This window comes from Mustela nivalis, assembly GCF_964662115.1.
Source record: "Mustela nivalis genome assembly, chromosome: 2".
Lineage (NCBI taxonomy): Eukaryota > Metazoa > Chordata > Mammalia > Carnivora > Mustelidae > Mustela > Mustela nivalis.
In genome coordinates this window covers 122,688,883-122,701,163 of record NC_139021.1, presented here as the reverse complement: position 1 = coordinate 122,701,163, position 12,281 = coordinate 122,688,883, and the positions used below count along the sequence as shown (strand labels likewise).

The following is a 12,281-nucleotide window of genomic DNA, read 5'->3' as shown; positions in this document are numbered from 1 at the left end:
CATTTCCCCTAAAAAGCTGAGAAGGAGTTTTATAATGATATTATTGGTTTTGTAACTAGTGTTTCCATTGTAATGTTATTACTGAACCAATGTTGTGATAAATGGTCTGTTTATAAGGGGAATCACTTTTACAAGAAATAGAAAATTAGACACGCTTCTGCTTTGCAATAACAATAAAAACCACAGTGAAAAAAAAATTCCCCTGTTTATTCCCATCCGTATCAGCAGGGAAGCTTTAGAAGATGGCTTTCCCCCCCAAAGTCTTCTAAACACAATTACTGCCTACAAATCCCATGTCAAAATGCAGTTTTCCTCCAGATTCTATTCAAGACTAATACATGTTTAAGCTTCCTATAACATGGGCCCTTTAAGAAAGTCAGGCGCTTTAAACCCCACCCCCATGCTGACTTGAAGGAGTCAGTCTTTCTGAGGTAGTTGGTGATAGAGGGGAGAGCCAACTTGCCCATTGCTCTGCCTGGAAGGAATGTTTCCGTTGCAATAAGCTCTAAAAGTGGAAGCTTTAAGATACTATGGGATAGGGAACAATAGAAACTTGTGAAGTATGGAAGCCAGACCGGCTCTAAGATTCTATCACGGAGCTGAATAAAGTGGAAAGAATGCAGTTAAATCTGAGTTTCTCCCGGGGCTGCCGCTCCTTGCTAGGTTTACTCTCCCCATTCCACCCAGCAAGTGAGTTTCCCAGAAGCTGTTTCTACTTGAACGAGCTGCTTGTCTCAGGTACCAGACCCCAAAAAGAAAAGTCAGGAAAAGAAAGAGAAGTTAAGTTTCAGGGACAATTACACTGGATCACTTCTAACAATTTACATTGGCTATATGCCTCTGAAGAGCCAAACCCATTCTTTGTTGTTGTTGTTGTTGTTTCCTGCCACACCAACCCTGTTTAAGTTCAGAAGTCCTTTAGCACCAAAAAATAACTAGGAGAAATTTGGGGGTTAATTGCAGTTGGCATTTCTCAGCTGTCTGCTAGAAGCAGCCATCTTGGTAAGAGATGATGTCATTTGGAACACTTGGAGTTGTAGTTTGTTCCGAGGTACCAGTTTCCATGAGCCACTGAATGACAGTTTAATCATTAGATCAAGTTTAGGTTTAAAGATAAGGGGAGGAGCCAGAATAAAAAATCATTAAGTCCCCCTCTTTATTCTTCCTGACACATTATAATGGTTTCCAAAAGTTCAAAGCAATAGAAAATTTTCACACTTTTTTTTTTCTCCTCTATTTTCTGCTTCCAAGTGTTTGTTCTTTCCCTGACTAAGCTCAGATAATAACTAGTCTGGTCAGTTTCACTTTCCAATTTTTATATATAAGTGAAAGCTGTTTTGTGTCAACAGTTTAAAGATGTTTAGAATCATTTCACCTGCTGGGCGGACTTCCTGCAAGACTTTCTTTGGGAGGGCAGAGGGGGAATCAAAGTTTTGATTTCAATTTTTTTATACTTCAAAACTAGAACCCTGAATTAGATCACATTAGACTAATGTTTTATTTTTAACCTAGTAAAAGTTTTTATGGTTACTCCGTATTCCCACTTGATCATTATTTGTATAGCAAATGCTATGTCTAAGGAAAACTAGCACTTAAAGAGTTGAGCTTTAATCCACATTAAGTGTTTCTTTTTTTTTCTTCGTGGATTAGACAAGTGTTAGTGTCTCAGTCCTATTGCGTGACGCGTCCTGGCACTGTTCTCAAGATGCAAAGAGGAAAAGAAAAAAATAAGTTGCACCTTGTCTGAACAATTGAGCGCCGTAAGGTTTATGAGATTATTAGGAGGAGGAGTAAAGAGAGCGGCGTGTCTTTTCCGTAAATTCTTAACAAGGTTAACCTGTGGCCGCTGTTGTTGTTTTCCCCTTAGGGGCTCCCGGAGGGGGAACTTTCTGTTCTCTTAAGAGCTATCCTAGGCTTCCCCGTGAAGCTCACCGAGAAGATAAAACTGAAAGAGGCTGCGTCTGTGTTTGAAGCAGACAGAGGGAGACAGGAGCACACGCAGTCGGCGGAAGATGGGGCCCCCACTCGTCCAGGGCTGGATGCGGGAGCCGGCGTGACCTTTCCACGTGTCCCCAGCACCTGCGAGGCTAGCGGGGCACTCAGTTTTCTTTTCCCGGGAGCCGGCGCGAGCCCGGAAGAGGTTGGGCGGCCGGGGACTTAGGTCTGGGGGCAAGAAGGCCCTCCCTCGGAACACGTGCGGCGGGCGCGCAGCTGGCGCGGGGGCTGGCCTGGCGTTGCAGCACCCGCAGGGCCCGCGCGTCCTAGGACCAGGGGCCGGCGCCGGGAGGCGGGTCGCGGCGGCGGCGGCGGGCGGGTCCTGGAGCTCTCCGCCAGCTTTGTAGGGCGGCCTAGAGCGCGCGCCAGGCCCGGCTGGAGCGAGCCCCAGTGCAGTACTGCCCGAGCCCGGGCGGGGTCTCTGTTCTCTGGCAGAGGAGGTCCCTTGGCAGCGGGAAGCTCCCTCTCTTTCTCTTGCCGCCGCTCGGAGTCTGCGCCCTGCTGCCAGGCGCCCAGCTCGGCGCTCCCCTGTGCTCGCCCGGCGCCCACTCATTCGCAGCCCAGCCTTCGCCGCCGCCGCCGCCTCCCTGCTCCTCCTCCTCCTCCTTTCCCCAGCCCGCCGCGGCCATGGCGGACAGCGCCAGCGAGAGCGACACGGACGGGGCGGGGGGCAACAGCAGCAGCTCGGCCGCCATGCAGTCGTCCTGCTCGTCGACCTCGGGCGGCGGCGGCGGCGGCAGCGGCGGAGGAGGCGGTGGCGGTGGGAAGTCGGGGGGCATTGTCATCTCGCCGTTCCGCCTGGAGGAGCTCACCAACCGCCTGGCCTCGCTGCAGCAGGAGAACAAGGTGCTGAAGATCGAGCTGGAGACGTACAAACTCAAGTGCAAGGCGCTGCAGGAGGAGAACCGCGACCTGCGCAAAGCCAGCGTGACCATCGTGAGTGCCCCCCGGGGGCGCGCCGCGGCGCCGACCTCCGCCCGCCTCCGGGAGAGGCTGCACCTGGACCGGGCAGCCCCCGAACTCCCCGAGGCTCCCGAGAACCCGCAGCAAGCACACTCTCTGCCAAGAACTGTTGGCTCCCGGGGGGTGTGGGGGAGGGAGGTGCCCCTCCGAGGCCACGCGAATCTGGCCTCCCCTGGGGGTCAGACTCCTCGTGGGGTGTGGGAGAACGCTGCTGGACAACCACGTCTCTGGGGAGGAGGCCCCTCCCGGGAAGTGCTGGAGGCTGGTGGCGTGGCTGGGGGGCGGGGTGGGACTTTTTTCAGTCCTAGCAAGCCTAAGGGGTGCGTCCAGAATCTGGGGCTCCCTAGGCTGTGGGAGAGGGAGGAACCCGGAGTCAGTTCCAGGGGCCTGACTGGGGGTGCTGGGGGGGGGGTGCGTAGCTGGTCTGGGCACTTCGCTGGCATCTGGAAGGCGCTAGCTTGATCGCCCGGGGAGGGGGCGGGAGAGAGTGGCTGGGAATCCGGGAAGTGGAGTTTTCTGGCCAGGATTGAGAGGGAAGGGCGGGTACCGGAGCTGAGGCTCCCACCTCCGTTGGAAGTCCTTTCCTTGGTAGGGGTTGGGGTGAGGGGTGGCAGCGGCATTATACAGCCGGGCGAATGCAGCATCTCGTACTATACTGGATAGAGTGAAGGGTATGAAGCTTGGACGGGCTCAAACCATGGTATTGACTGACTCCTTTTCCCTTACGGAGCAAGATGTGTGTTTGCTTCATTGGTGGTGGAGTGCCTGGGGGTATTTTGTCTGAGTCCAGATTCTTGATGAAAGAACAGGCTGTCTGTTCTGTTTCCACCTAGCCCCCGAGGCTCCCCCGAAGAGGGTAAGATTAGGTGTTGTCTTCTCCTTCCTACTGTAGCAGGCGATTAGAAAGGCCACTGTAGCCGTGATGAGGCGAAACATAACTGGCAAAAGTACACCGTGTGCTCTCACCTAATATCCCTGCCAGCTAGCCACATCATTAACATGCAGAATCCCCATACAGACAACTCTATTCAGATCAAAACAGTTTCCCAGCCAGGAGCAGAGAGGAAAATGTCAAGAAATCAAGGGGATAAATTACCATAGTTGCTGCACAATAGCTGATTAGCCTGAATCTTCAGATGGAGGAAAAAGGCATGAATTTGGGAGTGGATCAAAGATGACAGTCTGGGAATGAAATGGGGCAAGTTTAGGATGCCCCTGTGCCAGCAAAAGTCTTCAGCGGAGGAGTGAGTGTGTATGTGTGTGTGGGTGTGTATGCTCCCCCAGTGCTAGCTCATACGTGGGACCTGGATGGCATTCTGAATTTGCTTAGGAAGCAGATTTCCACCAAAGTTTCAGTGTAATTGGCAGCCTAAATAGAAATTGATTGTAGAAAGACACTTTGCATGCTCAAATCCAGTCCTGGTGAATGGAATTGGAGCAACATTCATGCGTTTCCAGACTGTCAAGTTCTTGAAGTGCCCTTTCGGTAGGAAGAGGGAGGAATTTGCAGAGGCAGCCACTTCCAAGCCTCCTCTGTAGCTTTCTTGGCCGAGAGAGATGTCTCTTCTGAGTGGGGGCTTGAGAAGAGGGGGAAGTTGGTAGAAGCAGTTTATTTAAGGTTTGAGTTAGTAAATGAGAGGGTTAGTCTCTTGGAGAATGTGAACCACGGAAAGTAGTAAAACTCTATGAAACTGAATCCCTAGCTTCTTGTGTACAGTGAGCAATTCAGGCTGTTTTTGTTTGTTTGGGAGAGGATTAGGGGGTGGAGGTACTATGAAAGGGTATCTGTTTGACACTTGACCATATGATAAGTAGGTCTGTAAATTGTACACAAACATGTTGGCTTTGCACGGACAAACATGTTCATTCCTGGTGTATAAGATCAGAGACCTTCTGAACACTTGGTTTGAAGAGTGTGTAAGGTGGTGGCTTTATTTCTTAGCACTTACCCTCAGCTAAAACTGACATCCAACCAAATACACTTTGTGAAATGTTCTGTGGCCTTACTGAGTAGAGTTTTAAAATTGTTTTAGATGACAGCCTACAAGTACGAAAAGCCGCTCAGTTCTTCTTTAATCTCTGATTCATATATTCAGGGAGACAAATAAAAATGCCTGTGGTTTACCTGGTTCCCTAGGCCTTGGCAGGTGTTATTAAAGCAAACGCAGAGAAGAGATCCCTTTAAGCTTTTGAGAGTTTCGGTAACTGGTCTGGGATCCAGATTGTGTTGAAGTGGTTTTGACCTCTTAGGTATATAAGTTGGGTTGAGAAATGTGTGTGACTACATGAAATGGGTCTGTGGGTGTAAGAGGTCCATTGAACAATACCATATCATAATTTATTGTTGCGGTTAAACTGCACAACCCATAACAACTCTAACTTAAATGTAACCCTTGTTAGTAGCTGCCTAGAAAGGCTTGTGTTCAATTAAATAAAGGCCTCGCTTGATTTTTCACTATTTTAGTTTATCTGAAGGGAAAATGGCACCATAATCCTATTACTTGCTTTCCTGCCATTTATTATTTCCTCTACCTATAATGTTAACTTTCATGTTCTTGGGCACTAAAGATAATTATGAATGTCTTTCCTCTCCCCTGAACACGTTCAGAAAGATACATTGCTCATTAGCCACACTCTGGAGGAGAGGTACCCTCTTAATCTGTCTCTCTCTTTAAACAGTTTATTTTTCAGAGCAGTTTTAGGTTTGCAGCAAAATTGAAGGGAAGTTGCAGAGATTTCTCTTAAACTCCTTATCCTGCTTCCCCTCCCCCATTATCAACATTCCCCTCCAGAGTGGACATTTGTTATAACTGATGAACCAACTTTGACAGATCATCATCACCGAAGTCCATAGTTTACATTAGGGTTCACTCTTGCTGTTTGTATATTCTGTGGATTTACCATTATAGCATCACACAGAGTAGACCAAGTGCCTTAAAAATCCTCTATGCTCTGCCTTTTTATCCCTCACTAACCTGGCAACCGCTGATCTTTTTTACTGTCTTCATAGTTATCCATTAACCTACTGAAGGACTGGGTTGCTTCCAACTTTTGGCATTTTTGACTAGAGCTGCTACAGACATCTGTGTGCAGGGTTTTGTGTGGACAAAAGATTTCTGCTCCTTTGGGTAAATACCAAGGAGAGAAGTTACTGGATTTTATGGTAAGAGTATTTTTGATTTTGTTAAAACACTGCCAATTGCCTTTCCAAAGTGGTTGTACGGTTTTGCATTCCTGCCATCAGAGAATGAGAGTTCCTGTTGCTCCACATCCTTGCCAGCATTTGGCATTGTCAATCTTAGATTTTGGTCATTCTGACAGATGTGTAGTGATACCTCAGTGTTGAGCACTCTTTTTTTTTTTTTTTTTAAAGACATTTATTTTAGAGAGTATGTGTGTAACGGGGGCAGGGGGAGTGGTGGAGAGAGAGTATCTTTTTCTTTTTAAAGATTTTATTCATTTATTTGACAGAGAAAGACACATCTGGAGAGGGAACATAAGCAGGCTTCCCACGCATCAGGGAGCCCTATGTGGGGCCCAATCCAGGACCCTGGGATCATGACCTGAGCTGAAGGCAGATGCTTAATGACTGAGCCACCCAGTCCCCCCCCCCCCTTGAAAGAATATCCTTAAGCAGACACCCCACTGAGTGTGAAGCCCAGTACAGGGCTCTATCCTAGGACCCCGAAATTGTGATCAAGCCGAAACCAAGGGTTGGCCACTCAACTGACTGACACGTGCCACTCCACTCCCCATGTGCCCTCTTTTAAAAACAGTCCAAAGGCTAATAGAACTCTTAACTGTGGTAATTTCTGTCTGTCTCTTTTGGTATATAAATACTTGTTTGGGTCAAGCTTTCCATTTAATAAAGGGCTGGTTTCATGGGCCTGTGTGTTCCCAGCACATATATGATAGAGGTAAGCATTATGTGCAGGGAAGAATCCTCTGTATGAGGCCCTTCATGTGTCCCAAGTGCCTGAAGCATCTGGGAGTTACAAGCTTGACCCTGGGGCTTAGGGGTGAAATGGAATGTTTGGAGTGGTTATCCAGTTTCTTCTAGTAAATCGGTAGTGGAACCAGGTTGCTGATTATAGATCATAATTTCTTCTTTGGAGTGGAGAAAATAAACAAAAAACAAATGCTCAGTAACTCTGTTGAGTAGCTTTTAGATGTTAGGCTAGATCCATCAGCTTGTATTGTGGGTGAAAAATGTAATTGGAGGTGATCTGATTCGTTGTCAGGAGAAGTGTCCATGGGTGGTGGTGTCCGAGCAGATGAGGAGATGCGTTAATGGGCATTCACTGGATGGCTTCACGGTTCTGGACTGGTTAGTTGCTGGGCTTCTCAGAGTATAAGCAGAGCTTCACACCTGGCGTGGCTAGTTCTCTAAGGTGTGGGCTTTTCTGAGACCAGTTCAGACCTTCAGCATGTGTCTGGCTTGAAAATCAAGGCCTGAAATTAGTCACTAGTATTGAAATATCTTTCTCTAACTATAAAATTAGTACTTTATTATAGAAGTTTAGGGTTACAGAAATAAAAATGCATTTTGAGGTTATGGTAGAAAAACAGGTTGGTATGGCACGATTAGAAAACCTGGCTATTTTAAAGATCAACGGTGTAAGGATCTCATTAACCAGTAAAAGCCACCGTATAGTAAATGTTGTGGATATGGGATTATTTACTCTGGAAGCCTAATACACTATTTTCCATTTTTAAGACTTCATTTTGGCAGACTCTGATGCTGTTGGATTAACATTGCCCTTGTAAAGAGGTGTAGTGTGTCTTTTTTTTTTTTCCCTGTTAAAAAAATTTTTTCCCCTTAGATTCTTAATGGAAACGCCCAACTTGAGATGCAACTTTGAGAAATGTATGACCTAATTGTACACAAGTTCAGGCTTCTTAAAAAGGCTATATTGTTAGATTTCTTCTGCAGTTAAAGTCCTTCATGTTCATAGTTCCCTTCAGTGTATCTCATATACCGTATTTGTATTTGATTAAAGAAACACAAAACATTGGAGGAGATTATGTCAGTCTTTTGCTGTGTTCTCCTTATTTGTTTTGCTGGGGATGAGGAATAGTTCAGAGAATCACCAGGATCTGGTTTGTGATTACTCTTGTTTAAGACCAGAAAGACTGGCCTATAGCAAAAATCTGAAATAGTTATTGCTTATTTAAAAAGTTTGGATGGTCGGGGCACCTGGGTGGCTTAGTGGGTTAAGCCTCTGCCTTCGGCTCAGGTCATGATCTCAGGGTCCTGGGATTGAGTCCCACATCAGGCTCTCTGCTCAAAGGGAGCCTGCTTCCCTCTCTCTTTCTCTGCCTGCCTCTACTTGTGATCTCTCTCTGTCAGGTAAATAGATGGAATCTTTAAAAAAAAAAAAAAACAAAAAAACAAAAAAACTTTGGATGGTCCCCCATTACCCTCTGAATCCAGGTAGACTTTCTGGTTGTTTCCCAGGCTCTGCTTTGTCTGGCCCTTGTGTGTTTCCCAGAGGTACCCGTCATGTTCATACCCCTCACTTGGTTGAACTGCTGGTTCCTGGAATTTAGATTTCTCTGACTCCTCTAGGATGTACTTCCCAGCCTTAATCTTATTCCTTCCTCCTCCCTTCCCTGCTACCTCATAAATGCAAGTAGACTAGATTGCCTTTCCCACCCCCACCGCAGTGTGCATGGCATTGCCTCTTCGCCAGGCACACAGTGGATTTTGTGCCCATTCGTGTGGTCCCACAGGACCCATCTGTTGCTCCTTCTACATCCCCATCACATAGTTCTCCCCCGGCAGATGTGTAAATTCCTTTTGAGGGGCAGAATTTGCTTTGTTCACTCCCATTCCTCAGTGCGGGGCATGTGGTAGATACTCAAGGGTATATTGGCTTGACTCTGGAGGCATTGGGTGGTGGAGGTTTTTGTTTTTGTTTTTAATTGGATGAGGGTGCCCGTACTGTCTCCTGACTTCACTAATAGGGCCACTCTCCTGCCTGTGTCATGAGACACTGTCTTTGCCCTGGTTGGTTAAACAGATCAGATGGATGAATGGATACACTGTATACTTTGGGAGACTACTACAATCAAGGGGCCTCCCAAGCCTTTGCCCTCTAACCATGGGTGATGTTGTAGGCTACCTTGTAGCATACATCTACATGTTCGCGATACATTTCACCTCTGAAAGGGGGACAAAGTGTCTTTAGGTTCACCTTTCCATCGATTTTTGAGCCAGGCTTTTAGCGGGGAAAAGTGGCTCAGTTGGAAATGTTCAGATTCACCCCTTCACTTTTGGTGATTGATCACTCTAGTGTTTCTCATAACTAGTTAATGGTAAAATGCCCCACAGCTGCCTCTGGGAAGCAGCTTTGGGCTATAACGCATCTATGCAGGTACCAGTAACCCGAAGCTCCAGTTGGGGGAGTATTTGCAGGCAGGATTGGGAGACTTGCTGAATCCTTGTGGATGACCACATGTGGCTTACAGAGTGGAGTTTCAGGGAGTTGATATAGTGTCCCACATAGTGTACTTTTTTTTTTTTTAAATCCTTCTTTGCAGAGATAATTGCATTTACACCTAGAAATGCTAATCTGAGCTTTTAAACCCCAGCCAGGCTGAACAAGGAGTAACAGTCCTCTTCCTCTTTTCCTCCCATACCTCTTCCCTCAGTGGGTAGGAGTTGGTTTTTGTTTTCAATCACAATGCCGCTGCTGTTAGATAAATTGGATTATTGTCAAAGGTGGTGAAGTAAGTGTTCACAGGTTCAGGGTGTTCTTGCTTGGTGGTGGTTGAAGCTTTTTTGACAGGGAAACTAATGCTTGGGAAAATGTTTCTAATTGTCAGGATCTTAGAGGGGTGTTAACTTGCAGACTCTTCATTCTTCCCCCAAACTGTCCAATTTTCTTACCTTTTTTGGCTGTCAGGTTTACAGCTAGGTATTTTATTCCAGTGCTCATTCTAGTAAATTAGAAATCTCGCTTTGTGGAAGTGTTCTTTTTTATGGAGAAGAATGCGTGAAAGGGTTAATAGTTTGATTTATGGTTATTTAGAAGTAACTCACCCTCTTATTTACTATTGGTTTCTAGATCTAATGTATGGGGTGCAGTTTAGTGATTAAAATTCATTATAAAGTTTTTTTTTTTTTAATATTTTATTTATTTACTTGACAGAGAGAGATCACAAGTAGGCATAGAGGCGGGCAGAGAGAGAGAGAGAGAGGAGGAAGCAGGCTTCCTGCCGAGCAGAGAGCCCGATGCGGGACTTGATCCCAGGACCCCGAGACCATGACCTGAGCCGAAGGCAGCGGCCCAACCCACTGAGCCACCCAGGCGCCCCATTATAAAGTTTTTAAAAAACATATTTTATTGTTAGAGAGCATGAAGGGGGGGCAAGGGAGAAGCAGACTCCCTGCTAAGCAGGGAGCCCAGCATGGGGCTCAACCCCAGGACCCCAGGATCATGACCTGAGCTGAAGGCAGATGCTTAACCAACTGAGCCACCCAGGCAACCCGGTTTTATAATACTAACTTAATGATGGGAAATTGTCTGTGATTTCTCTCCCCCTTTGCCTCCTCAGTACAGCTACAGGTACTTAAGAACGGCCTGCTGTGTGCCAGGACTCTGAAATCTCCAGAAGGAATGTAAGGGCCTTTCTAGCAGCCAGCCAAGGGTCGCACTTGACTTTCGTCCAGCTTGGCTCTGGCTTGGTGCTGTAGAGAATTAAGAGCAGAGGGAATGGTCCTTCTTCCCTCTCTAGCACTTTCCAGTCTGAAGACTTGGGAGGTGCAGCAATTGCCTGCATGCGGGGTGGGGAGCAAGAAAGGAAGTTCAGACTTTTGTCTGGGTTCCTGGGAGGGCTGTGTTACCCTCTCTGTTTTGTTGAGTACCTTGAAGAGAAATGATGTGTCATAATTCACTCACAGTTTAATTAGCCCGTAGTTTATTTTGTGAGGCAGAGAGATGGGGAGAGCTGTTATTCAATTTGTCTGTGTCAAGGTGGCACTGGGAGGCTTTCTGTTTGTTTTTAATTTTCTTTTTTATGTGGTGATGATTGAAAAGAAATGTCATTGATGTTTTAATTCCATAATTTGCATCTGCCGGTAGATCGAAATTATCTAGGTAGTTTTGCCTCTATCCTGTTACGCCCTGAGGCCGACCCACGTTCCTTTCAGGGAATATTGTTGGACGGATCGAATTTCCTAAGTCTTTTTAATCCAGAACTATGTGAAAGTAAAGACTTCGTAAGTTAAAGTTAATTAGAGATACTAGTTTATGTGCAATTCCAAATTCCAGTTTTTTAAAAAAGCAGTGTTGATTGACGGGATAATCTTCCAGGCATCTGTTCCTGATCAAACCAACCTCCTGTGGGTGCCAGGTGTGTGTCCAGAGGGATCTGGTTAATACCCTCCAGGGCATCTCAGGGCACTTGGAATCAAATAAGGCCACTTGGTACTGAGGAGTGGAGCTGGGATATTCAGCCAGACGTTGGTCATGATTCAAAAAAGTTTTCCATAGAAGGAAAGAGGAAAAGTGAAAGAATGAAAACATGGAGTGTGCCTGAGCTAAAGGAAATTCTTAGAAATCTAGTACCTGCTCTAGATTAAACACAGCTATGCCTTGCTTTTCTAAGCCAGAAGTCTTCTCTGAGCTAACGGCATTTTTGGGGTGGAGTTAGGCTAAAATAGTCTTGAGAAAAATAATTTATTTGGTGTTTAATTAAAGAAAGAGTTTCTCGACTTGTGACATTATTTGTGTGTAAGTGGTGATTTTTTTTTTCCTGTTATCCTAATATACCAACTCAGATAATAACTTTTATTCTATTGAGGATTTTTTTTGGTCTTCGCTAGACAGGCCTTAATTTATCTAAACAAAGACATTTGCTGAGAGTCAAAACATTGTGTCTCTGCTTCATTTAGTAGCTCCTGATTATAGAAACACTAAAATTTGAGGGGGAAAAAATTGGTTAGATGATTTTAACATCTTTGTTAATGAAAGAGTACTATTTAAATATATATGTCATTAAGTAGAGGCTCAGACTCAATCAGGTACAGATCATTAACTGCTAAGGTGTCATTTCTTTTGTTAAGTATATTAATTATTTCACATCGTTTTGAACCTTGAATGCATGTAGCCTTTTTTTTTTCTTTTTTAAGATTTTATTTGTTTATAGGAGAGAGAGCGCAAGATGAGTGGGTTGAGAAGGAGAAGCAGCCTCCTCGCTGAGTGGTAATCCCCCCCACCCCCCACCCAAGTGGGGCTCAATCCCAGGAGCGCTGACATTATGACCTAAACCGAAGTCAGATGCCCAGCTGCCTAGGCCAGCCAGGTGTCCCCTGTAGC

General features: G+C 45.9%; 1 protein-coding gene across 1 annotated transcript in view; it reads left to right on the top strand.

Annotated features, from left to right (window-relative positions):
* Positions 1 to 1,012: 1,012 nt before the first annotated feature.
* Positions 1,013 to 12,281, top strand: part of CCDC6 (coiled-coil domain containing 6) — a 107,256-nt gene continuing 95,987 nt past the window's right edge. The window contains exon 1 of the mRNA XM_082721627.1: positions 1,013 to 2,931. Coding sequence (XP_082577753.1) covers positions 2,623 to 2,931 — 309 coding nt within the window. The 5' untranslated portion in view covers positions 1,013 to 2,622. The remainder of the gene's footprint in view (positions 2,932 to 12,281) is intronic.